This window comes from Heterocephalus glaber, unplaced genomic scaffold (assembly GCF_053883595.1).
Source record: "Heterocephalus glaber isolate CG9 unplaced genomic scaffold, H.glaber_assembly_v1.0 deba00001444, whole genome shotgun sequence".
In the NCBI taxonomy this organism is placed as follows: domain Eukaryota; kingdom Metazoa; phylum Chordata; class Mammalia; order Rodentia; family Bathyergidae; genus Heterocephalus; species Heterocephalus glaber.
In genome coordinates, this window is record NW_028258297.1 from 7,314,521 (window position 1) to 7,340,180 (window position 25,660).

Sequence of the window (25,660 nt, forward strand, 5' to 3'; positions counted from 1 at the left end):
CGCGATGCATCATGGGACTGGGAGTTCACGGCGTGCTCCTCGCCGTGCCCTGCCACGCCTGCGCGGGAGAACTGGACTTCTTTACCCGATGAGCCTCGCGCGCCGGTCCGAGGAAAGCCGGCTTGAGCTCGAACAAATCAAATTGAAGGAAAGAAACTGCCGGCTTTCAAAATCCTCCTCCGCCGCCATCATCCGCTGCCTTACCGAGAGCAGGTGGTGTAGGAGACGGGAGTGACGAGGGACCCCGGGAGCGCGGACAGACAGGCGGGCTAGGCACCGGGACCGCTGACTCCTGGGCAGCGACACGGGCGGACCTGACCTGATTAGGTTGGCGTCCGTCCCGCCCTGCCGACGCCCGCGCACGGGTCGCCCCACGCGGCGGCGCCCCCTATTCACGGTAGGGCCGGGGTCCCTGTCCTCTTCCTGTCACCTGCTGGGGGCGGAGCGGCTGGGACAGACGATGGAGAGTGTGATGCAGCTGGACCCCACCGCGCGCCCCTCGGCCTCTCCCGCGCGCCTTCGACGGCGGAGCGCGGGGTGGGCACGGGGGAGCGAGGTGCTGGGCGTCTCCGGTCCTTTTACAAGTGGGGAAACTGAGGCCTAAAGAGAGTTTGACGCGCCCACGCTGCCCTTCCAGCAGCTGCCCGCAGTGGCGTCTTAGGATAGGCTTCGGTGTCACCTGGAGGCGGTGCGAGTCCTCAGGGAACCCGGGCGAGGCCCGCCGCCCCTGTCCTGCGCTGCCTCCGCTCCCGCTTGGCGCCACCACCGCCGCCTCCCCCGTCGGCCCACGCCTCCTGGGACCTGGCGGGCGCCACTGTTGTCCCTGGGATCTGCCTGAGTCAGTATTGACGCTTTGCCAGATCGATGGATGTGTACCGAAGGACGTCTCCCACGCTGCCGCCCAGAGGGCGAGGACTGTCCTGTATTAACCATTTGCTTTTGCTTTGTCACTGGCTCCTTGCTGACCTTGGACAAATCATCTCTGTTTTGGCTTCTTAGACTTTAAAGTGATTGGCAAGGGTGTTTGCATGCGTGTATGTGTGGAGGGGGGGCGTTTGTGTCTCATGGGACTGAGAAATTTTGTATTCCTATTCCATCTGGACTCCCATCACCATTTTTTTTAGCCTCCAGTTGTCCCATCTCAGAAGTGCAAGAGGTGACTTGGTTCCAGATTAATTTTTATTCACTTTTACCCTGGATTCTTTGAGCACCTTCTATAAATGCCAGGCCCTGTGCAGCAGGTAGTGATCCTCTGGAGACATAGGTGAGAGCATGTGTCTCCTTTGCTAGAAGCCCTCCAGCGGCTCTCTTTGGCCCTCAAGAGTGAAAAATAGGGTTTTAAAAATGGTCTTTGTGACTAGAGCCTCTTTTTAATTCTCTTTTCTTGTCTCCTACCTCCATTCTCCTTCCCTCTCTAGGCTCCCATAGGCTTCTTCGCTCTTCCTCCATTCTACTTTCCCCCAAGCCTGTGCATATGCTGTTCCCTTGATAGGATGCTCTTTCCCCAGGTGCATGGCCCAGTACTTGATAACATTTCGGTTTTATTTAATTCTTTCCTGATAGTACCTTTTCTAATTATTCTACTTTAAATTGCCACACAACCCCCTCCCCCCCAAAAAACCCCTCCTTAGTTAGGCTCTTTGTTTTTGTATCACTCTTAACATAATAAATATTTTATTTTTTTGTTTTTTTTGTGGTATAGTACTGAGGATCAAATTCAGGGCCATCACACTGAGCAACATCCCCAGCCCTTTTTTGAAACTGGGTCTTGCTGGGCCAGGTATTTAGCTCAGTGGCACAGCACCTGCCTGTGCACAAGCACAAGGTCCTGAGGTTGATCCCTGGTACCAAAAAAAAAGAAATCTTGGATTCCTTAAAAAACAAAACAAGGTCTTGCTAAGTTGCCTAAACTGAGCTAGAACTTGGAGTCCTGACTCAGTTTCCTGAGATTATAGGCATGCAACACTATAACCCAGACATAACATACTAAATATTTTGTTTAGAGCATATACTTCAAGAAGACAGGACTTTTTGTTGTTGTTGTTGTTGTTTGGTACCAGGGATCGAACTCGGGTCCTTGTGCTTGCACAGCAGGTGGCGAAACCACTGAGCTAAATCCCTGGCCCTGTTGTTTTTGTTTTTGAGACAGGGTTTCATTGTGTAGTTCAGGCTGGCCTCAAACTTAGGGCAATCCTCCTGCCTCAGCCTCCTGAGTGCTGGGATCACACCAGGTGTACACCACCACACCTGGCCCAAGAAGACAGAATTTTTGTTTCATTGCTGTTCTCCCATTACTTGGAACAATGTCCAGTACATAGTAATACTTAGTCTAATAAATGTTTTGTTCAGTAAATACCAGATGCCTTGCCCAGAAGAATAATTCCAGTTTACTGATAAGGACATGCAGGCATAGACAAACCAGGGCCATAGCCAGGTGTAGTGGTGCACGCCTGTAATTCCAGCTCTCGAGGGGCTGATGCAGGAGGTTCGCCTTGAGTTTGAGGCCAGCCTGCACTACAAAGTGAGTTCAAGGCCAACCTGAACTGCATAGCAAGACCCTGTCTCAAAAAAACAGGGCGATAATTGCTAGGAATAGGAGAAAGGGTGACAAGCTGGCTGTTTGAGCCCAGAGGAAGCCCTGTAGGAGGATGAAGGGTTATCACAACTCCGTCCGAGGATGCCTCTCCCTAGCACACTCCCTTGCTTGGTCTCCCCTATCCCTTTTCCTTGGTGTCCCCATTATCTGTCATGGAGTTGTCCATTCTAGGTGCTGCATTCCAGGATGGAAGCAGCAATATTTTTGGAACATATACAGTGATACCTTGGTTGTTGAACTCAATTCGTTCCAAATGCATGTTTGAACACCAAAAAGTTCGAGGATTGAACATATTTTTTCCATAAGAAATAATGGAAAACCAAATAATTTGTTCTGAGGGCCAAAAAATTACACTTATAAATTCATTTTTCCAGGACTTTAAAATGATTTCTTTCTTTAACTCTGTCATGGTTCTCATAGCTCTCTTCTGACCTCCTTGTTTTTCTTTTTTTCTTTTTTTGTACCAGAGATTGAACTCGGGACCTTGCGCTTGTGAGGCAGGTGGCGGAACCACTAAACTGAATCTCCAGCCCCTGTCACAGCTCTCTTCTTTGCTTTACTGCTGGTATCACTACCCTTCTTTGGAGCCGTGGTTACAGTATTTTATGCAAACAAAGAGCAAAGAAAAGCACAGTGATGAATGTTTTAGTGCACTAACACCAGTGCTATATGTTGTCTAGGTGTGAGTGGTACACTTAGACTGAAGCATCACTCCTGTGTGTCCTAGGAGTGACCTGACTCCTGACTCACTCTCAACCCATACAGGTGCATTCAAGTTGGATTTTCAGTTCACTATCAAGCAAAGCAGGCCAATGAGCAGAATTTTTTGAACTTTGCTGTTTGAGTAGTAGAAAGTTCATAGCTTGGAGCCATTGGACAAACACCTGAGGTATCACTGTACAGTATTGTACTGTACAGTACAGGAAGTATCATCGGCTTCCTGGCATTGAACTCCTAAATCCCTAAAGTTATGTGTCTTTTTGTATGCTAATGAATGGGTTGCTGGGTGTGGAACCCCTAGGTGGCTTCAGGATGGGGACTGGCCACCAAAAAAGACTCAGGCAGGCATTAGAGGGGTGGGACTTTCAGCCCTGCACCCCAACGTCTGGAGAGGGGCTGAAGGTTAAATTGATCACCAGTAGCCATTGATTTAACCAATCATAGATATAGGGCACCAAGAAATCCAAATAAGCAAAATAACTCAAAAAAAGGAAACTATAACTCATAATTTGATAGATGCCAAAAACATGAGTTCACATTCTCTAAAATTGAAGAATGAATTCTAGGAACAACGAAGGTTAAGAGTAGAAAAAAACTTATTGAGAGAAAGATAGCTTTTAACAGAGACAGAAGGGGGACCTGAAAGTGGGTTGTCCTCCCACCCTGCTTTTCAAAGGTGTCTATCAAAGCCAGAAGGTGAGGTGGGTACAAAGTGGGACAAAACTTTAAGATCCAATGGAAAATCACAAAATGGTCATGAGGTAGGACTAAACCATGATCAACCAATAAGATAACAAGTATAGTCACCCAGTAATACTGATTAAATGGAGATCAAATGGGGAAGCTAGTCAGGTAGCAAGCATACAGGGATTCCTGGAGGAATGAGCTAGCTAGGGATGTTTCGGCCCCCAGGTAAGGTGATTGATGTCTGTTTAGAATATCAATCACTGGGCCGGAATTTAGCTCAGTGGTTCCGCCACCTGCCTCACAAGCACAAGGTCCTGAGTTGATCCCTGGTACCAAAAAAAAAAAATTAGGTAATAGAATATCAATCACTGCTACTCATCCCTAGGGGAAGTAGGTGGGAGTTAACCTTTAGTGAATATGTCTCAGTTGTTTTCTATGCTGAGGCCCCAGCCCTCCCCAGCTGTCTTATAATATTTTCTAACTGCTATCTACAATAATATCTATGTAAGGAAGCCTCCCTAAAACCCCAAAAGAGAGTTCAGATTGTCCAAGCAACGGAATGTGTGTGGGTTCTTGGAGGTTGCAGGCCACAGTGTGTGTGGGGGCATGGAAGCTCCCAAGCCTTTCTCCCACCCTTATATATCTTTTTATCTGGCTGTTCATTTGTATCCTTTAAAATACCCTATCTGTAACAGTAAACAGTAAGTATTTCCCTGAATTCAGTGAGCTGTTCCAGCAAATTAATTGAACCCAAGGAGTGGGTTATGGGAGCCCCAGTTTGTAGCCAATCAGTCATATGTGCAGGTGAGCCAACCTGAGGCTTGCATTAATGTTGAAATGGGGCCCAATCTTGTGAGACAACCTTCAACCTGTGGGCTGTGACAATGTCCAGGTAGATAGTGTCAGAATCAGCAATGAATTAGAAGACACCAGTGGTATCCATTGTAGAGTGAACTGATTGGTTGGTACTCAGGGAAGAACTCCTATACATCTGCTATCAGTAGTGTGTTATGAGAGTATAGTGAAGAAATTCAGTTTGTTTTTGCATACTCCAGCCTGTTGTGATGGTGGCTGTTGTGATGTAGAGACTTCTGGTCTCCTAGGAACCCCTGAGGGGCCACCATGGCCTGCCAGTCTCTTGGGTTAATACCAGATGTGCAGGGGGCTGAGCCCTGGGCCCCAGCCCCAGAGTCATGCCAATGGGGGCAGCAGGGCAGTTCCTGGGATGGATAACTTAGATCCCTTAGCCATCTCTGTCCTGTTTGAGAAATGGGGCCCTCAAACAGAGAACTGCCAAGATGATCAGGCAGTAAGTGTGTGCTTGGGGCACACTCATCAGAGCCTTTAGTCTGGGACTTGACCTGCCACTCATTAGGGGGCCCAGGAAGTGGACATTTGGCATGGTTTGGCTAGGTGTCCCCACTGGGGCAGTTGAAGAGAGGAGGTCTTACAGGTCTTAGCCTGTAACTTTTCAGGGGCTAAAACATGATTTCACTGTTTTCTTGTTACCTCCTCCACCCTTCTCAAACTGTTACTTCACTAATAGTGTTTTCATTTCGGCCAGTGGTTTAGCTCTTGAGTTCTCCATGGCAAGGGCAGTGAGGCCAGCACCAGAGATGGCTGATATCTTACCCTCACCCTTCCCAACTAGAAGCCTCGGGAGATGCCTTTCTTAATGCAATTTTGGTCTTCTCAGTTTTCAGATCTCCAGGGGATCCCACCATTGTGGCCAGCATGGCCTCTGAAGATATCACTAAGCTGGCAGAGACTCTGGCCAAAACGCAAGTGGCCGGAGGACAGCTGAGTTTCAAGGGCAAGAGCCTTAAATTGAACACTGCAGAAGATGGTGAGTTCCCAGACTGGTTGTGCAAGGGAGGAGAGGAAGTGCAAGGGACGCCAACTGGTTGTACAGGTTCTTTGAGAAACATTGTGTCTAATTGTTTGTCCTGGCAGCTCTAGGAGGTCCCATGTCTTTGGAATTATTCTAACAGTGAGGCTTAAAGGCCATTTGCCCACGGATAGGGTGTAGCTCAGTGGTAAAGCATTTGCCTTCATGTTAGCAGTGGGCATCCTTTCCTCACTGCTCCTTTATCTCTCAGGGGGTGATAGAGGTTACAAAGGGGCACGATTAGTGGCAGTTTAGGATACAGCTCTTCCCACCCCTCCCTTCACCCTGTGATCCCAGGTGAGACCTGGAATATGCCATCTTTCCCAGAGCTGAGGCTGTGGTGAAATTACGTTAAAATGATCTAGGCCCTCTTAGGAGCTTCTGGGTTCTGCAACCAGATGCTCCATGGAAGCGGATGGAGGCTGTTGGGTGCAAACCAGGACACAAGTGCTGTCTTCCACCCCTGGACAGAGCTTGGTTGGCACTGGCCAGCCCTGAGTGCCCTGGTGGGTGGAAGTGAAGATACCTGCAGCAGTTTTGGTGAGGCCTCTTAGGGTTCAAGCCCAACCAAGGAAACTGGTCTGTACTTACTTGGTTGTCACAGTGCATGGGTGACCTTAACCTCCTTTTTGCCCCCAGGCTAAAGACTGCTTGAGTCCTTGGGGTGTTAGGAGTTTGGTCATGCACATTCCATAGGATCTTGAAACAGAATTCCTCTCATCATCCCTGATGGAGGTAGATGGAAATTTTTCTTTTTTTAATGAGGAAAAGGGACTTAGGAGACTTAAGTCACTTGTCCAAGGTCACTTGTCCGGGGAAATGATGAGCCGGATTTTATCAGAAATCAAGCTGAATCCTTGTTCGTGTGTTTCTAAGTAGACATTCAGTTTGGTAAACATGGATTTGATATTAAATACCACTTATTGAACACTGTGTCTGACAGGGTGTTAAGTGTCATATAAATAGTATCTCAGTTTATCTTTACCCCATTTTGCAGATTGAGAAACTGAGGCTCAAGGGGCATGGTAATGACTGACCTAAGGTTGCATTTACAAGTGCTAGACCTGGCATGAGAACCTTAGGTTTGACCTTATAATCCATGTGAGTGACTTCTCCACTGGCATAGCTGTTAGTGTCTCCCATTTTGTAGGACCCTCCTTACATGTCCAGCAGGCTCTACAGACTTCCTAATCCTGGGCAATAAAGCGGGAGGGATGTCTCTTTTCACTTAGGGGGCCCAGGAAGTCTCCATAGAGGAGCTGGTATTTCAGTTGTCCTTAAAGAATGATTTGAAGGAGAGAGGGCATTTGCAGGTGAAGAGAACCACAGGGGTTCAGACCTGGAGGTTGGGCTTAGGAGGGAGGAAATCTGAACCTCAGAGGGGGGTCAGGGCTGAGGCCTTTGTGTGCTAGGCCTAGGTAAGCTTAGAGCAAGCAGTGCACAAGGCCATGAAGCTGGTAATCACACTGTTAAAATGCCAAAGAAAGACCTTTCTCCTTTGCATGCCAGAGTAACAAACCTCCCAGACTTGTTACCTGTGAGCCTGTAGAGGCTACAAGGAGGAAGTCTATTTCTGATAGTTATTTAGGGATGAGGGGAGCCTTCCCTAAAAGCTGTTGTGTGGGGAATAGTTTCCAATTACAAATTCTTGTGCCTGGATTGAAACTGTTAGGAGGGCAGGTGCTCCTGGGATCCCACCCCTGTTGACCCTGTTTTCCCATTTTGGTGCATTTTCTTCCAGGCTTGCTCTGTGCCCAGGGCTGACCTTGCTCAGAACACTGTACCCAGTCCCTGTGCACTGATGTCATACACCTAGTTTAAGTTAGGTCTTTGCTGGGGGCCCTGGCAGTACTGCCTCTGCTCATTTTTTTTCCCCTCTGTGTTAATTACTTGGCTTGCTTGGTTCATTCTTTTGGGGTTTATGGAGTTGTAGTCCTTGTTACCTCTTTCTAGAATGTCCTTCAGAACATTTTGGAGTGCTGCTTTTGTGATTATGAATTTCTTCAGGTGTTCTTTGTCATGAAAGTATCTTATTTGAAAGATAGTTTTGCAGGGTGCATTGATCTGGGTTGGAGGTTGTTGTTTTTTAGGACTTGAAATACTTCACTCCAAACTCCTTGATTAGAGAGTTTGTGGTAAGAAGTCTGCTGTGATTTGTTTCTTTTCTCTAATAGCTTTTTTTTTTCAGTACTGGGGATCGAACTCAGGTCCTTGTGCTTGTGCAGCAGGCGGTGAAACCACTGAGCTAAATCCCTGGCCCAAGTGTAGATTTTTTTGATCATGGTTAACTGGAATTCTACATGCCTCACTAAGTTTGTATGTCAAATTCTTTTTCCATGCTTGGGAAGTTTTCTGCCATTATTTCTGTGAGCTGGTTTTTATGTTTGTGTGATCTCCTGCTTTTTCATTGACTTCAGTCAATCTTGTGTTATTCTTCTTTGGATCATCTAGCAGCTGTTGGATTGATTTTTGTGGTTCCTTACTATTTTTAAGAAATCTTTCTTTCATGATCACTAACCACAATCTTGTCTTCTAAATCTGATATTCTGTCTTCACATTGACTCATTCTGCTGCATATACTTTCTGTAGAATTTTTTTTCATTAAGTTTATTGGTACATTTTAGATATACAGTACAGTTACAGTCATCATTGGGATCTTGTACCTTTACATGATGTATCTTGATTCTTATTTTTTCCCAATTCCCCTCCCCTCCCTTCACCCCCTCCACCCTTCCCTATTTACAAAGACTTTATTTTCGTTTTTTCCTTTTCTCATGTTTTTTTTTCTTTTCCCTTTCCTTTCCTTTCCCCCTCCCACTTCCCCTACTTTCAGTGGAATTTTTGTTTGTTTTTCCAGTACCTGGGATGGAACTCAGGACCTTGCGCTTTCGAGGTGGCACCACTGAGCTAAATCCCTGGCCCTCTCAGTAGAATTTTTAATCTCCTGGATATCTGTTTGAATCTGTTTCATGGATTTCATTTCTTTCCTATGTTGGACATTCATGGTTTCCATCATTTTCCTAAGCTCCTCTATTATAGTTATTTTTTTGTTTTTGTTTTTGTTTTTTTGGTACCAGGGATCGAACTCAGGACCTTGCGCTTGTGAGGCAGGCAGTGGAATCACTGAGCTAAATCCCCAGCCCTGTTATTATTATTTTTTTAATGTATATCTGCGCTAGAGTCATTAACTGTGTCATTCCTTTATTTTGGTACCAGGGATCGAACTCGGGTCCTTGCGCTTTTGAGGCAGGCGGTGGAACCACTGAGCTAAATCCCCAGCCTCTCCATGTCTTTCATTATGATGATTATCTCTGTAGTTAGTTATCTGAGAGGTTCTTTGTTTCTTTCTGGTTTTTTTGAGAGACATTATTTCTGATTTGATTTTTTTTCTAGAGCCTCACTCATCTGCTTTGTTACTTGCGCTATTACTACTTCAGAGAGTACAGGTGGGTGGCTTTCAAACTGTTTCACCTCATTGCCCTCTGGGGTTGCCTTTGGTAACCTAGAGGTCTAGAGTTGCATTTTGCATAAGTGTCTTCTCATTTTCATTTTTTTGTTTGTTTTGGTTTAATTCCTGGGTTGATGCTTATAAATTGCTTATGGCAGGTAGCTTTATTGGTAGTGTTTAGAACCTTTAGAAAATGACTACTCAGAAATGTCTTCTAGGTGTAGCTGGCTTTTGGGTTTTGAGTCTGTTGCAAGATCCTACCTCTTCAATTTTATTTTTTTAAATTAATTAATTAGTTAATTAATTAATGTTTTCAGTATGGGGGATCAAACTCAGGACCTTTCACTTGCGAGGCAGGCATGGTGCCACTGAGCTAAATCCCTGGCCTGGCCCCCTCTTCAGTTTATTGGGGATGAGAAGTTACTGCCTATTTGGCCCAGCTCCTGATTCTCTGACACTGCTGTATAGTATTGTTTATGACCCTTAGGCAATCTCAGTCTTGGCATACCAGAAAGAACAACTGATTAGAACAATTATGTCACCTTGTCTAAAGTAGTACAATCAGCAATAACAATAGCATCAAACACAGCCTAGAGCATGACACACCGTGGTAACTATTAATTTGCCACCTTTGGGCCAGGGATTTAGCTCAGTGGTTCTGGTGCCTGCCTCGATAGCACAAGGTCCTGAGTTCAATCCCCGGTACCAGAAAAAAAAAAAAATTTGCCACCTTTAACCGTATGAACTGTATTTGTGGTTATATAACTAAATGTAAAACAAACTAAAAAATTATATACAGTAAATATGTTTTAAATATTGTGATTTTACCCTCAGGAGAGAAAACTTAAAATGGGTTACGAGGAAAAAATAGAGAAATAGAAGAAGAGGAAAAGATTAGAAGCAAGGCTGGAGGACAAAGGATGATTACATGAATTTTGGGAAACTGGTGAAGAAGACAGGGAAAGAAAGAAGGAAGAAATAAGAAGAACAGAAAAAGAAAACTAGAAATAGTGTTCACTCATAAAAAGAATAAACAAGAAAAAGAAAACAAAAACAAGAAAAAGAAGAAAAAAATGTCCTCTTCAGGGCATATCTCTACTGTTACTAGTAGACAGTGTGGGCAGACAGAGCCCAGATCCATGTTGATTAATCCCAGCAAGCCAGATGTAGATTTATGGTGGGGTAGTGGATAATCCCAGCAAGCTTGCTCCTTTAGTTCTACTGAAGTTCAGGCTGGTTTCTGGCTGTGAGGGTGGGACCCAGTTTGTTCAGCCTGCAACACTCTGTGTGCCTCCTGCCAGCTTTGAACTTGGCTCCTTGATCTCCTGTCGACTTGAACTTGGGTCCAACTCACTCTGATACTGGAGCTGCTAGATGGAGCCAGCCTGAAGCTGCTCTGAGTTCTGAGCTCAGTTGGCCCCTCTCCAAGATGGCTACTGGCCAGTCACCCTGTCCTGGGTGGACGTCTGAACCCAGATAACTCACCAGTTGCTGTAGCCTACTGTGTCCACTGTTCCATTCCATTGATTCGTTTCTCTGTGGAGGCCTCTGGGGTTGCCAGTAGTCACTGTGTCTGCAGGCTTGAGCCGCCCCTTCCATGCAGTGAATCAGGGCTCAGAAAGAAAGCACTGTTCTCTCTCTTCACTCTCCTTATGGGCTTCAATTCTTGCTTCAGATCCTTGCTGGGTCTCAGGAACCCACTTCCTCTATCTTTTCTCACAGGGCTATATTTCTGTGTCTGGACACCAGATCTCAAGAGAGGCTGTTTTTCTGCTGTTCACCACTACACCATCTTCCTAGAAGTCCTGCCTCTGTGCTCTTAAGCATTGTGAGCATCCTCTTAAGCAGCCACCCTCTCTCCTTGTAGACCTGGCAGTGCCTGGATGTTAGAGCAGGTGTCCTTTTGGAGTGAGGCTTGCAAAGTGCAGGGAGATCACTCCAGCCTTTGCCCTGGGGGCCAGCACAGAGGAAACCTAGTCCCTGGGGGCCTGGAGCTGCAGCTCCAGAGTGGTCATCCAGGCAAGTGTGGGGAGTTGGTCTTAAGAAGCTTCTTTGTGGGGATTCCATGGGGAGGAGCATATGGGTTCAGTTTTGGAAACCAGTCTGAAACCTGGCTGTACCACTTCCCCAGAAGTCCTGGGCAGTCCTTCCTTGAGACCTCAGCCTCCGCTTCTAGAAAGTCAGAAGCTCAGACCTGTCTGGCCTTCCTTGTAACACATAGGAAGTAAATGCTGGTCACCACTTTATGAGTGGGTGACCTGAGCAGGTGTTCATTTATCCTCTTTGTGCCCAGTACTGAACTACAGGCCAGATATAATAGTAGTGGCTTCTGAGGGGAGGTGGGAAAGCACACGTGTTAGTGTTACATGCTGGTCCTTGGGGACACAGTAGTGAGCACAACTGGAGCAAGTCCTTTTGCTCACAGTGTGGACCTAATGAGCAGATGCTGTTAAGATCAGGTGATCATTTAAACAGGCTTCAGATCATGTGGCCTATGCTTGCTGTAGTGTGGAGGCTGAGCAGGCTGGGAGATTGGGTAAGGCTTCTGAGGAAGGGATGCAGCAGGCCAGGGCAGGGCAGGGCTGGGAGCAAGCAAGCAAGCATGTACTGTACAGCAGGTCCCTGCATGGACTGCTTCTTGGGGATCGCCTTCCAGGTGCCAGATTCTTTTTTCAAGGTCCTTCTATGACCAGAAGGCCAAGTTCAGCTGGGTGTAGTGGCACACACCTATAAACCCAGCATTCTGGAGGTCCAATATTCTGGAAGATTCCAAGTTTGAAAAAATACTACACTAGAAAGAAAATGCACCAAAATTAACAGTAGTTTGATTCCTGGGGTATGTGACAACGATATTTTTCCTTCCTTTTTTCAAAGTTTGTGTATCCCACAATCAAGTTATATTCATTCAGTAATCTGAACAAAAGTTAATGAAACAAATATAAGCAAGACAGAGATGCGTATGTTTTGAACTAGACTAGATAAGGTTTGAATTAGACTTTTTTTTTTTTTTTTTTGAGGTCCTAGGGATTGAACCTAGGGCCTTCACACTGAGCTACATACCCAGGTCTTTTTTTCTTTTGAGACAAGGTTTTGTTAAGTCACTAAGTTGCTTAGATTTAGGTTGGGGTTGAATTTGTAACCCTCCTGCCTCAGCTTCCAGTGCTGGGATTATAGGTGTGCACTATCACATCTGGGTAACTTCTTGTTTGTTTGTTTGTTTGTTTGTTTTGTGGTACCAGAGATTGAACTCAGGACCTTGTGCTTAGGAGCAGGCAGGGGTGGCGCCACTGAGCTCATCCTTGACCCTTTTGTGTGAGTGTGTGTAACTTTTTTTTTTTTTGGTACCGGGGATCGAACTTGGGACCTTGTGCTTGCTTGGCAGGCACCAGAACCACTGAGCTAAATCCCCGGCCCCGTAACTTTTTATAATGTATCGCAACCCGCAGTGGATTAGCCTGTCCTCTTTGTCTCTCTCTTTTTCTTTTTTGTAGTGCTGGGGTAATATACCCACTGTTTATGCACATTTACATGGTTTGGAATTTTTCTTTATTAAGAGAACAGTAACCACCACATACTCTGCAGGAGAGTCACTTAACAATGCAGGACTTCTGTGGTTGTGCTTGCTGCTGTCTATTGTGCTGTTGGCCCCTCACTTTGGTGCCTTTCCCTGCCTGGTCTGGAATGTGCCCCATCTTGGAGGCCTACACTTAACCACCCACTTGGTGAAGTCATCTTTGCTGCTAGCAGCCAGCTGCTCTTTCCCGTTGGCTTCCCTGCCGTCTGTCTGCCTTATTTGAACTCAGAGGCACTGTCTGCCTCGCTGTGCCGGCTGCTGGCCCATGAGCCCGTCTGGTCCTCTGCAAGCCAGGGCTGGCACAGGGTAGGTGCACTATAGCCCTTGGAGTTACATTGATTACCAAGCTCTCCCCTGCCCCAGCTCTTTGTGACTCTGATAGCCTAACGTTATGTCTTCGGTCCTGGGCAGCTAAAGACATGATTAAAGAGATTGAAGACTTTGATGGCTTGGAGGCACTGCGCTTGGAGGGCAACACTGTGGGCGTGGAAGCTGCCCGAGTCATCGCCAAGGCCTTAGAGAAGAAGTCAGAGTTGAAGGTGAGATCTGCAGGGTGAGCAACTGGGGCTGCTTGTGGACCAGCTTCCCCCGCCTTGCTGCAGCCTGGGATCCCAGGCCCTGCTTTGGTGACTGTCACCCACACAGCTCCTCTTCCTGTGATCACCCAGAGCAGCCAGAACTGGCCGGAGTTCCTCCTCTTGCAATGAGCAGACCTGAATGGAGTTAGGAGTGCAGAGGGTTATACCTGTGATAGTGAAACTGGGAAGGGTGTTCACTCCGGTACAGGTCTGCCACCTCTGAGGAGGGAAGGATGCAGAATTAGCCACATATGCACCTCTGGGTATGCAGCCCTTCTGACAGACCCTGGCCAGGGCTCTAGGTAGGAGTGGCCCGGCCTGGGCTCTGGGTTGCAGTGGACTAGGTGCTGCTGCCAGAGGCCCAGCCAGCTGCTCCTCTCAGCCGAGGCAGGTTCTTTCCTAAAGATTAAATCCAGATGGTGCCTCCTGGGCCAACACAAAGGGCAGTTCAGAATCTCTGTTTTCTTTTTTGCTGTACTGGGGATCAAAACCAAGGGTGCTCCACCACTTGAGTTACATCCCCAGACCTTTTTTTTTTTTTTTTGGTACTGGGGATTAAACTCGGGACCTTGTGCTTGCAAGGCAGGCGCGGTGCCACTGAGCTAAATCCCTGGCCCCCCAGCCCTTTTTTGAGATAAGATCTTGCTAAGTTGCTATGGTAGAACTTAAACTTGCGATCCTTTCCAGTTTGGATTCTTTTATGCAGTGTTTCCAAAGTGGGTTCTACTGCATACCAGTCTGTCAGTGTGCTCTGTGAGAAAAGTGGGAGTATCATGTTCAGAATGGCAGGGAATGTCACTATGCTCTCTTCCCTCAGCGTCCCATTGAGTAGTAGTATATTTAAGTTAAGAGTCCTGAGGGAGAAAGACCTGTTTTTCAGACTGGAGCCATGTGCCTTAACGTGTCCAGGGCTGAGCTTGTTCTGGGCCCTTCTCCATTTGTTATTTAATCCTCACATCAGCCTGGGTAAAGTATTGGGTTGTGTCTCCGTTTTATACATCAAAAGAGCAGAGGAGGAGCTGTGCTTTGGAGTCCACAGGTCTGGGTTCCAACCCCAGCACCTCTACTTTGACCTTGCACTGAACGTGGCTCTGAAGCTGGGCTCCTGTAGGAGGTGGGGCTCTTACCCCTTAGAGGTCACTCTGAGAGAGGTTGCCACATGCTTTGTCACCCAATGTAGACCCAGGTCTGTCTCCAGTGCTGAAAGAAACGAAGCCCAGGGCAGATGCAAGCTGCTTTTGATGGCCTGCGGTGTTCAGGAAATGCACTGATGCAGGGTACAATGTTTTCTCCTCTGTGAGGTTTTTTGATAATTGACAGAAGTACTTAGGATCACACAGGAGGAGGAGGCTGGACAGAGTTCAGGTGAGGCTGAGCTCAAAATGCTCTGTTGTCACCTTGGAGATCACCAAGGCCTAAAGCCCTGTTTCACAAAAAGGGTTCCATAGGCCAGAGAAGGGGGTGACGTGGAGCCAGCTGGGTGGGGATCAGAAGCCAGGCCTTGTGCCCTGGAGCCTCAGGCCAACCGTTTGGCTCATCACACTTGGGTTGGGGAGCTTTTGGGGGAGGTGGTGCTTGGGCTGTGCTCCGTATCCCGGGCTGTATGGACCTGCATGCATAGTAACTACCCGGGCAGGCCTGGCTACACTAGACATCCAGCTGGGGCCCTGGGGTATGGGTCAGTGGCTTTATGGGAATATGTAAGCATTTTTCTACAAAAACCAACTTCCCCTAGTACAAATTAGATGTAGCTGGAATAATGTATTTATTTTTTCTTTTTTTCTGGTAGTGGGGATTGAGCTCAGGACCTTGCACTTGCCAGGCAGGTGCGGTGTAACTGAGCTACATCCCCAGTCCATAGATGGTATAATTTTTTTTCTTTTTCTTTTTTTTTTTTTTTATTGTACCAGGGATCAAACTTGGGACCTTGTGCTTGCGAGGCAGGCAGCAGCTGGTATAATTTAAGGTCTGGATCTTTAGGGGAAATTGGCTTTCCCTGTGTCCCATCAGCTCCATACATGGCCCAGTGATGGCTGCAGTTGCCAGGGTTTTATTTTTGAGAGTGGACACAGTAATCAGGGTTGGGGATAGGACTGTCACAACTAAGTTATATGGCTGCCACCTTTGTGACACTTATCTGATACTTTTCACTAAATGAGCTAAGTTGTATGCAATATCAGAACATTACTTCTTTTCTCTTTTTTTTGGTACTGAGGATCAAACTCGGGTCCTTGCGCTTGCGCAGCAGGTGGCAAAACCACTGAGCTAAATCCGCGGCCCAGAACATTATTTCTATAAGTAGAAAACCAGCATGCATTACGGTAAAGGAAATAAAGTGTATTGAGTTCTGATTTGATGCTGTTGCTACCTAAAGGCTCCAACCTGAGCCCTGGTTTCTCTGTTAGAAAGGTAAGAAATGGGAGGTGGAATGACTCAGCCCCCACAGAGGCAGTCCAATGGAGGTGGTGAGACAGGTGGAAAAAGAGGAACTTTCTTGATGCTGAGTCCTGTGTGGTTTACTTTCTTGTTCCTCTGTCACCCGGAATCATGTCACATGTCCAGTGAGAGGGTTGGACAGGTCAAAAAGCTTCCTTCTGCTTCTGCTGAGCCCCTCATAGCCCTTAGGGGCCACTTGACTTGAAGCCAGGTCTCCAGGTATCACCATCTTCAGTCAGAACTAGTCCAGCTTTTTGCAGACAAAAGTATGGGGTGAAGCCAGGCATGTTGGCACACGTCTGTAATCCCAACACTGCGGGAGGCTGAGTCAGGAGGATTACAGTTTTGAGCCCAGCCTGGGCAACTTAGTGACTTAGTAAGACCGTATCCCAAAAGAGTGGGACTGTGAGGGTCCTGGGTTCAATCCCGAGTACTACAAAAAGAAAAAAAAAACCAGGGACTGAGAGCTGGGTTGTAGCTCAGTGGTAGAGGACTTGTTAGTGAGTGCAAAGCCCTGTGTTCTATTCCAAATATTGCAAAAATCCCAGTTTGTCTTATAATGCTCAGGTCACACAGGCCCAGAGTGAGGTGATGCACATGGCTTCACGTTAGGCTCCTGACAGTCTCTGGCTAAGTCTTTGCTTCTTTTCCTGCACAGCGATGCCACTGGAGTGACATGTTCACAGGGCGCCTGCGGTCTGAGATCCCTCCAGCGCTGGTAAGAATAGGGACTGTGCTGTGCTTCTGCTTCCCCTGCCATGGGGTCCCCTGTGGCTGTTCCCTGAGTTTTTCTCACATTCTTCCTTGTGGAGCCAAAGATAAGCCCCACAGGTGACTGAGTGCTGAAGCAGAGCCTGGGTCCTGACAGGAAGGGGCGGGATACAGAACAGGACAAAGCTCGCCTGGCCTTGGGAAGGGGCAGATGTGTCTTTCTGGGGTGGCTGGGCCCCAGCAGTTGTCAGCTGTCCACCTGAGCTTGCCGTGGCCTCTCCTTAGGCTGCCATTCCTGTAGCCAACACTGGGACTCCAGAGATGCCTTGGACCCCTCTCCTTTCTGAAGAGCCTCCTTCCAGAGCCCCCTGGGGTCCTGCAGGGGGACAGGGGACAGATGCTTTAATGGCATTGAAGGGGGCCTCTGTGCAGCCTTTGAGGAAGCTCCTAGAGAGTTGATGGGGTTGGTGTCCAGCCCCAGAGGGCGAGCAGGACCAGGTGGGGCTGGGATTCAGAACTTTGGTCAGCTGAATTCATGCAGGTGTCTGATAGGAGGGTAGAAAGGGAGTGTGAGGAAACGTCTCTCTGGCATACTTGCTGGGGCTCTCGCCCTGCCTGTTATTTTCCTTGAGTCTTAGCACATGATTTGCTCCAGCCCTGTGTAGATGTTCTTACCTCCTCATTCCTGGTGAGGACAGGGAGGCTCAGGGAGGGAGAGAAAGGGCTTGTGGCAGGGAGTGGCACAGATGCAGGCAGGAGTACCATAGAGTGAGCGGCTGTGGCCACCTGCCGGTGGAGGTCATGGGGCCCGGCCTTGCAAGGGTGGGGTGGGACAAATGAGTACTGAATGGCAGAAGGACACTGGAAACCACATCCGCTGCTACCGCCATGGCCCAGCAAGGGCAGAATGTCCCTTCCGCCCTGCCACCATGAACCATCTTCCCAGCCCCATTTTTGCCCTCCTTACTCCAATCCCTCTCTGGCAGAGCCTCCTCTCCTCTGATCCTTTCTCTTGGGGGCCTGTAGGTATCCCCATTCCTGCAGGTTTCCCTAAGAACTCCACCTCTACCAAGTCTGGTTCCTGCCACATCTGTCTGCCAGACCCCAAACCCTTGAAGGCGGCATCAGTGTGATCTCCCTGTCTCCTGCCATGCCTAGGGAACTCCTAGCTTCACAGAGTCCCTGTGAACAGGGTCACCTTCCTCCCCTACACTTCCTGCCACACCAGCTGGCTCCTGCTGTTGCCCACATTGTTGCCTCAGCTTCCAGGTGGGCACATGGCCTCTGCCTCCTCCCTCATTTCCTCCTCTGTTCACCACCACCGCAGAGCCTGTCCCCTCAGGTCAGGTTGAGGTTCTTGGCCTGGTTTGAGCCCTCACTTCCTCCTGCCCCGCCTGTTGCTTCCTGCTTGTCTCTGCACCTGTGTTTCCTGCTGCCTTCTCATTGGCTGCTCTCATCCAAACAGAGCTCATCTGCCACCTCCTACAGGGAACCCTCCCAGGGCTCCCTCCCACCTAGGCCCCATGCACTAGTTAGAAACCCTCTGTGGGGTTTCCAGTGTGGCCGTGTAATAGGAAGCTCAGTCCCAGGAAGGCATTTGTTGGTGGCCTGGGTGTCCCCCAAGGGCAGGGCTAGCCCTGGCACAGGAGCATCTGTAAAACTGACCTGAGTTCCCTCTCTGCCCAGATCTCACTAGGGGAGGGACTCATCACTGCTGGGGCCCAGCTGGTGGAGCTGGACCTAAGTGACAATGCATTCGGGCCTGATGGCGTCCGTGGATTTGAAGGCCTGCTCAAGAGCCCAGCTTGCTTCACCCTGCAGGAGCTCAAGCTCAACAACTGTGGCATGGGCATCGGTGGTGGCAAGGTGGGTGCAGGGCCCGTGTAGTCCCTCCTGCATCCACATCCAGCAGAGTGTGCTCTAGCCCCTGGCCACCCCTCTCTAGGGCTATTGTTACCTTTTCATTTCAAAGGAGAAAGGTCTCAAGGGCAGCAGCCTCTGGCCAGTGGGGAGGGGAGTCTAGGAGGGTGGGGTTGCCAAGCAACCATCCCAAGTTCTAATGCTGCTGTGTAACCTGCTCCGATTTGCTGGTTCTGCAAAATGCAGGCTTGGTGCATTCTTGCCCCTACTGTCACTCGAAACAGCTGGCAGAGCCAGGGCAAGGAAGGAGCCCAGAAAGAGAAACGTGCTGCTCCAGGAGGGTAGTCTTGCATGCCTTGATTCCTGGGCAGAGCCTTGGTTCCACCCCCTGAACTCCAGAAAGCCAGGCTGGTCAGTGGTAGAGAGGAGCTTGTTTGCTTCCCAGCACATGCACTGAGAGGGGCAGCCTCTTTAGTCCTGCTTGTCTATCTGGGCTCTTTCAGGCCAGATTTGAGAACAGAGTTCGTTAGTTCTCTCCCCCACATACATTCTGACTAAAGGGAAAGGCTGGGGACACAGGGAACCAGCAGGGGTTGGGGACATCTTTGTGCAGATGTTTACATGCCTCACACTGAATGGTAAGTGGCCTGTCCCCATTTTCCCACATGAATAAACTCAGGCTTGGAGGAGTGGGGGTTTGTGGGTCACGGCCAGTGTGTAGGGGGTGGAATTTGAACCTTTATCCACACAGCTCCATACAGAGCAAGAGGAACTGAGGTGAGGCTCACTGTGCCACCAGGCTGAGAGAAGCCTGTGTGCTATAAAGTGAGAATGTTCCCATCCACACGGAGCAGGTGCAGCCAACCCAGAGTGAGGGGTGTCACTCAGCTCACCACACAGTAGTGCCAGGAAACAGGCTCCTGGAGCGCCCCACTGGCCTGTGCCTGTCTGGCCTATGCCATACTTGCAGTAGGTGGGATGATGTTAGGAAGCAGAGAGTTTTGAACCCGTGGCCAGGGGAGGGGGCTTCTCCGTGGACCAGCTCTGCCCTAGGCCTTGACCTGGACCATAGTCTTTCCTCATCCACGGGATTGCATTCCAAGACTCCCCTAGGTGCCTGTACTCATGGAAAGTCCCAAGCCCTAAATGTATTGGTTTTCTCTATATGTGTCAATGATAAAATTTAATTTACAAGTTAGGCATAGTGAGAGCTTAACAGAAATAGAGCAATGACAGCAACATACTATAGGAAAAGTTAGGCGAATATGGTCTCAAAATGGGTTAGTGTATTATAGATCTTAGCAACCTCACCAGATGATTGTTTTTCTTTCTTTTACTTGAGAGCTCTCAGCTTTTCATTTACAGGGACAGTTTACAGCTTTTTTTTTTTTTTGGTACCGGGGATCAAACTCCAGTCCTTGTCCTTACGCTTGTGAGGCAGGTGGCAGAACCACTGAGCTAAATCCCCAGCCCCAGTTTACAGCTTTTGTTTGGCCTATCCAAATTGCCAGCACCACTCCTCTTGGGCTTTTCTTTTTTTTTTTTTTAAACTCACTATGTAGCCCAGGCTGGGCTTGAACTCATGGAGATCCTCCTGTCAGCCTCCTGGGTGCTGGAATTACAGGTGTGTACCACCACGCCTGGCCCCCTCTTGGGTTTGAGGCCATTATTATGTACAATGAAGGCCACTTGAACACAAGCACTATGATATACAACAGTTGATATGGTAACCAAGTAGTTACCAAGTGATACTAAAGGGATTAAAGGGCAGGAGGTGTCTGCCAGGTGGATATTCTGGACTTCGACAGGACTGTGTGAGATTTCATTACACTGCTCAGAACTGTGCGATTTCAGACATGAATTATTTGTTTAAGTTTTTTTGAGTCACAGTCTCATTGTGTAGTCCAGGTTGGCCTTGAATTCACTATGTAGCTCAGGCTGGCTTGGAACTCACAGCGATCCCCGTGCCTCAGCCTCCTGAGTGCTGGGGTTACAGGTGTGGTCTACCATGTCTAGCTACTAATCAGCATTTGTACTTTGCCTCTTGGTGTAACCAGGATAGAAGCTACCTCCTAGTTCCATATTAAAAACAGGGCAAGCTGAGGTTTGTACCTCAGCAGGTGTCCCTGCTATGTCTGGCAGATGGTGTGGCTGGACCATGGTCCCAACCCGCTGGCTCCCTCAGACACCATCAAGGTTTGGGTTCTGGCTCCAGAACCTGTCACTTGCTTACTGAGCATACACAGTTTTTGAGTTTGGCATATTGGCATGCACCTATAGTCCCACCTGCTGAGGCCGGAAGGTCCCTTGAGTCCAGGAGATTGACCCCAGCCTTGAGGGGTGACCATGTGTCTGTTAGTGGGTCTGTCCATTACCACCACTGCTAGAAGCATGACACATTGCAGAGCAGGTTCAGAAGCATCCTGAAGAAGGGCCATGGGCTGTGGCCAGCGTTTTACCTTTCCCCACAGATACTGGCAGCAGCTCTGACTGAGTGTCACCGAAAGTCCAGCGCCCAAGGCAAGCCGCTAGCCCTGAAGGTCTTTGTGGCTGGCAGGAACCGACTGGAGAATGATGGAGCCACTGCCTTGGCTGAAGCTTTTGGAGTGAGTATTTTCTTCCTATCCTGCCCCACTAGGCACCAAATCGAGCTGGGTAAGGTAGGGAGTCCTGGTACCCTGTCCCACAGTGGGCCATTTCCTGCCCAGTCCCGAAAGGTCCCTAGTGTGCCACCTCAGTGGGTCAGCAGCAGCCACAAGCACAAAAGACTGACCTTGGGTAGGGCAGGCCACCTGGTCTGAGAATTGCCTGGCTTAGCAGCAGCCAGGGCAGTAGGAGCTGAACGAGACACACTTGCCTCAGATGGGGATACAAGACAGGCAGGAGCAGCTAGGAGCACTGCCTTCTCCCCAACCTCTTCCCAGGGACCCGAGTTGAGGCCTTGGGGGTGAACTCCGTGTGGACCACACTTGGCTCCCACAGGAGTAGGAACCCTGGCTTCTGTCTCCTTCTCTTCAATTTTTAAATTTTTTTGTGGTGCTGGGATTGAACCTAGGGCCTCATGCATGCTAGGCAAGTGCTCTACCACTGAGCTGCCTCCCCACCCCTGTTCCCCTCCACTCTTCATGGAAATGTTTTCTAGGGTGGCGGTGTACTGGCGGTAGCAGCCACACCCAGGCCTGAGCAGTATCCCGAAGGCCTGCCACTTTAGTGGCCTGTCTGCAGGGCTGCATCTAAAGACACCTCACCTGCCTGTGTCTCCCAAGACCCCTTGGTGCAGGGGGCGCTTGCCTCTTCTGGAGCTAGGGGGGGAACTGGCTGCTTCCCTTGAATGTACCCTTCCATTGCCCTCTGGTGTGCTTAAAATGGGCTTCTTAACCCAGTGTGGGGAGAATTCAAGGGGTCTTTGAAGATAGAGGGAGAGAATCACATCATTGCTGTTTCAACATAGCTGAACACTATAGTTGACCTGTGAACAGTGGCATTTAGGAGGTGCTGACCCCCCCCCCCGCCCCCAGTCAGGAGCCCACAGAGCCCTGAACATGCTAGGCAAGTGCTCTACTACTGGGCCACACCCCAGCCCCTGAGTGTAACGTTTGACTCCCCTCCCAAATACTCCTTTAATAGCTTGTGGTTACCCATAACATCAACAGCTGATTAACCCACATCTTGTGTGTTTTTGTTTTATGGAGTGTATCTTGGGGCAGGGGATTGAACCCAGGGCCTTGGGCATGCTAAACATGCACTTCACCACCAAGCCACACCCACACACCCCCTTTTGTGTGTTATATGTATCACAAGTGGTAGAAAACCAAAGAGGACCAAGAGAGATCACTTTTTACCTTGATGTCCAATTTATGGGTGACACAGACTACTCAAGAGGTGACCAGTGTCACATGGGTCACATGGCATTTTACAAAGACATTTGTAATATTTGAACTCACTGCTACAAAAAGTGGCTACAAAATTATTTGTGATTAGGACCAGGGATTTAGGTCAGTGGCACTACGCCTGTCTCAAAAGCGCAAGGTCCTGAGTTTGATCTCCGGCACCAAAAAAAATTATTTGTGGTATAGTGAATTTTAGCATTTACAGTGTTATACTGCATTTTTTTGTGGTACAGAAGGTTGAACCTGAGGGTGCTGAATCACTGAGCTACACCCCCAGCCCTTTTTTAGAATTTTGAAACAGGGTCTTAGCTTAGCTGCCCCGCACGGCCTTAGACTTGTGCAATGGTATGTACCTGTAGTCCCAGCCACGTGGGAGACTGAGCTGGGAGGGTCACTTGAGCCCATGGGTTTGGGGGCAGCCTGGGCAACAGTGGCATTCTGTCTCTGAAGTTAGAAGAAAAAAAAGAAATTTGTTTATTAGCATGTAAAAGTTGCCGTAACAGTAAACTTGCTCCCAGATCTTGTTATTCATAAGTACTGTTGACTAGGCATTGTTGCTCACTCTTATAATCTCAGCACTCTGGCAGGCTGAGGCAGGAAGATCACAAGTTTGAACCCATCCTGGGCAACTTAGTGTTTTAGTGAGATCTTTTTCCAAAGTAGAAAATAAAAAGGACTGGGGATGTAGTTCAATGCAAAGGCCTTAGTATACTCCTTAGTCTTAGTATAAAGGAAAAAAGTACCTATGTTACTATAATATACATTCATGTTTTGATTTTTTTTTGAGATAGGTTCTTACTATGTAGTCAGGCTGGCCTTGAACTCACTATGTAGCCCAGGCTGGCCTCAAACTCACAATAATCCCCCTGCCTCAGCCTCCCAAGTACTGGGATTACAGGTCTGTTCCTCCACACCTGGGCTGCATTTTGAGGTTTTGTGTGTATGTTTTGATAACTGTTTCAGTTCAGTGGACTTCCTTTGTAATTCTGTCATTTCTATTGAAATTTAAAAACATTTTTCTCAGGAAGGACCCAGGAGCTTCCTCAGCTGCCTTGATGAATGCAGGGCACAGGAAATGTTAAGCAGCCTGGTTTGTGCTGTGCCTCAGTTGGCCTGGCTGGATTTGTCTGTGACTCCTCCCACATTGTGCTGAGCACCCAGGGACAGTTGTCCCAGGCCTGTCCTCAGTCCCCATGGCATGGAGACAAGCATGGGCCCTTCCGTGAGAGCTCTGAGTTGAGGGCAGATGAGAATGGAGCTTTGATCTCCAGGGGGAGGAGCAGAATGCCATGGAAGGAAGCCTCCCTGGGGAAGGTGGTGTCCAAAATGAGAATTTAAGGGTGCACAGGAAGCTGCCTCCACACAGTTGCCAACACGTGAACGACAGGGAATGGTGCTGTGGGTGAGTGAGGTGTCCAGAGGCCTCGGTGAAAGAGGGCCAAGCGGGTCAGGGAGCCCTCCTCGCCCCCGCAGGGATGAAGCTTGTGGACCACGGTGTGGCATAGCCAGGGGAGGACGGCTCTGGAGGAGGCCAGGTGGAGGTGCACTGTCTGGAGCAGGGTCCTGACTGGTGATCCACAGTGCCCAGGGTCCCCACAGTGCAGAAGACACCGGACTGGGGCATCCACGTCCGGGTTCCAGGCCTCGTGCTCCAGAGCCTCTCTGGTTCCCAGTCTTCTTGTCTGCAGGATCCTGATCCAGTGGGTCAACCTCAGGCCTGTGGCAGATTGGGTGCAGCCAGGCCAGAAGGGTGCTTTGGGGTCTGTGTCCCAAGCCCTTGCTGGGTGTCACTGGCCCAGGCCCCACTCTGTGCTGTCCTCCTGCCTTCACAGATCATCGGGACCCTGAGGGAGGTCCACATGCCCCAGAATGGGATCAACCATCCTGGCGTCACAGCCCTGGCCCAGGCCTTCGCTATCAACCCTCTGCTGCGGGTCATCAACCTCAATGACAACACCTTCACCGAGAAGGGCGCAGTGGCTATGGCCGAGGTAGGCTGGCTTCTGCTCCCCCTTCCCTGTTGTATGCACCCCATCGGCCCAGCTCACTTGAACACATTCGGAACAAGGCCACTTGTCACAAGGAGCTGGCGCCCTGCTGCCTGAGTCCTGAGCAGCCTCCCTGGTGGGGGCTGGTTTTGCTCTCAGGCTGAGGGGGACAAGGCTGGCCGCCCTGTCTCTTCCCAAGTTGACTCATCCGCCAGCTGTTGCTTGAGCCCCTGCATGGTGCCCGGGTTGTAGGAGGTGCAGGCCCCATAGGTCTTTCCTTACAGAGGGAAGGGAGCCACGAAGCAGAGTGAGACAGGGCTCTCGGTGGCAAGGGTCCCACGGTCTCTGGGAAGGTTGGCCCTGCCGCTGTAGGTGTCACCAGACAAGTTCAGAGTTGGGGAGCATATGGGACAAGCTCTGATGGGACTGGGGCCGGCTTCCTGCAGGAGCTCGCCTTCTGGCTGAGTTGGGCAGGACAAGTAGACAGCCAGTAGGATGAGTTTCGGCAAAGGGTCATAAGGTGGGGAAGCTCCCTGGGTCCTGCTTTGAAATGACCCGCAGGTGCAAGAGGGATGAAGAAGGAGGAAGCAAGACCTCCTAGCCCTTGCTGGTTCCAGGAGGCTCTGTCCTGAAAGGAATAGGGAGCCATGGAAGGTTTTAGGGTGGTGTGCTGTGATTAGATTTTCACTTCAGGCATTCTGACTGTAACCTGGGCAGTAGGGTGGTGGAGGTTTAGCCCACATCCCAGATGCTGGTGTGGCCACGAGAGGAGCTGAGATGTGGAGGGGCAGACCAGGACACACAAGGACACCATGGGCACTGAGCAGGATGTGGCCTGGGCCCTCACTTTGGACCTTGTTTTCTTCTCACAGACCCTGAAGACCTTGCGGCAGGTGGAAGTGATCAACTTCGGGGACTGCCTGGTGCGCTCCAAGGGTGCTGTGGCCATTGCAGATGCCATTCGTGGGGCTCTACCCAAGCTCAAGGTGCCACTGGGCTCTGGGCCCTGGGCCACTCATGGGGGGTGGGGGGCAGCCCCTCTGCCTCTGTGATGTCACACTAGTTGCGCCGCCTGTCCAAGCCACAGTGAGGGAGCAGTGCAGTATCAAGAGAGCAGACCTGGGCCAGGGATTTAGCTCAGTGGTTTCGCCACCTGCTCTGCAAGAGCAAGGACCAGAGTTCGATCCCCGGTACCAAAAAAAAAAAAAGAGAGAGAGAGAGGGAGCAGACCGGCACTGATTATGGCTGGGCATGGGCATCATGTCATCACGCGTGTTTGGCTTT

At 49.3% G+C, this 25,660-nt stretch overlaps 1 protein-coding gene across 3 annotated transcripts in view; it reads left to right on the forward strand.

The window, feature by feature from the left end:
* The first annotated feature begins 103 nt into the window (after positions 1–103).
* Rangap1 (Ran GTPase activating protein 1) overlaps positions 104–25,660 on the forward strand; it is a 31,546-nt gene continuing 5,989 nt past the window's right edge. The window contains exons 1-8 of one of the 3 annotated variants that reach the window (XM_021258929.2): positions 104–397; positions 5,700–5,849; positions 13,325–13,452; positions 16,586–16,645; positions 18,325–18,504; positions 20,970–21,104; positions 24,221–24,379; positions 25,249–25,362. In XM_021258929.2, coding sequence (XP_021114588.1) covers positions 5,738–5,849; positions 13,325–13,452; positions 16,586–16,645; positions 18,325–18,504; positions 20,970–21,104; positions 24,221–24,379; positions 25,249–25,362 — 888 coding nt within the window. In that variant the 5' untranslated portion in view covers positions 104–397; positions 5,700–5,737. The remainder of the gene's footprint in view (positions 398–5,699; positions 5,850–13,324; positions 13,453–16,585; positions 16,646–18,324; positions 18,505–20,969; positions 21,105–24,220; positions 24,380–25,248; positions 25,363–25,660) is intronic. The other 2 variants (XM_021258930.2, XM_004845526.4) reach the window with 2 other exon arrangements.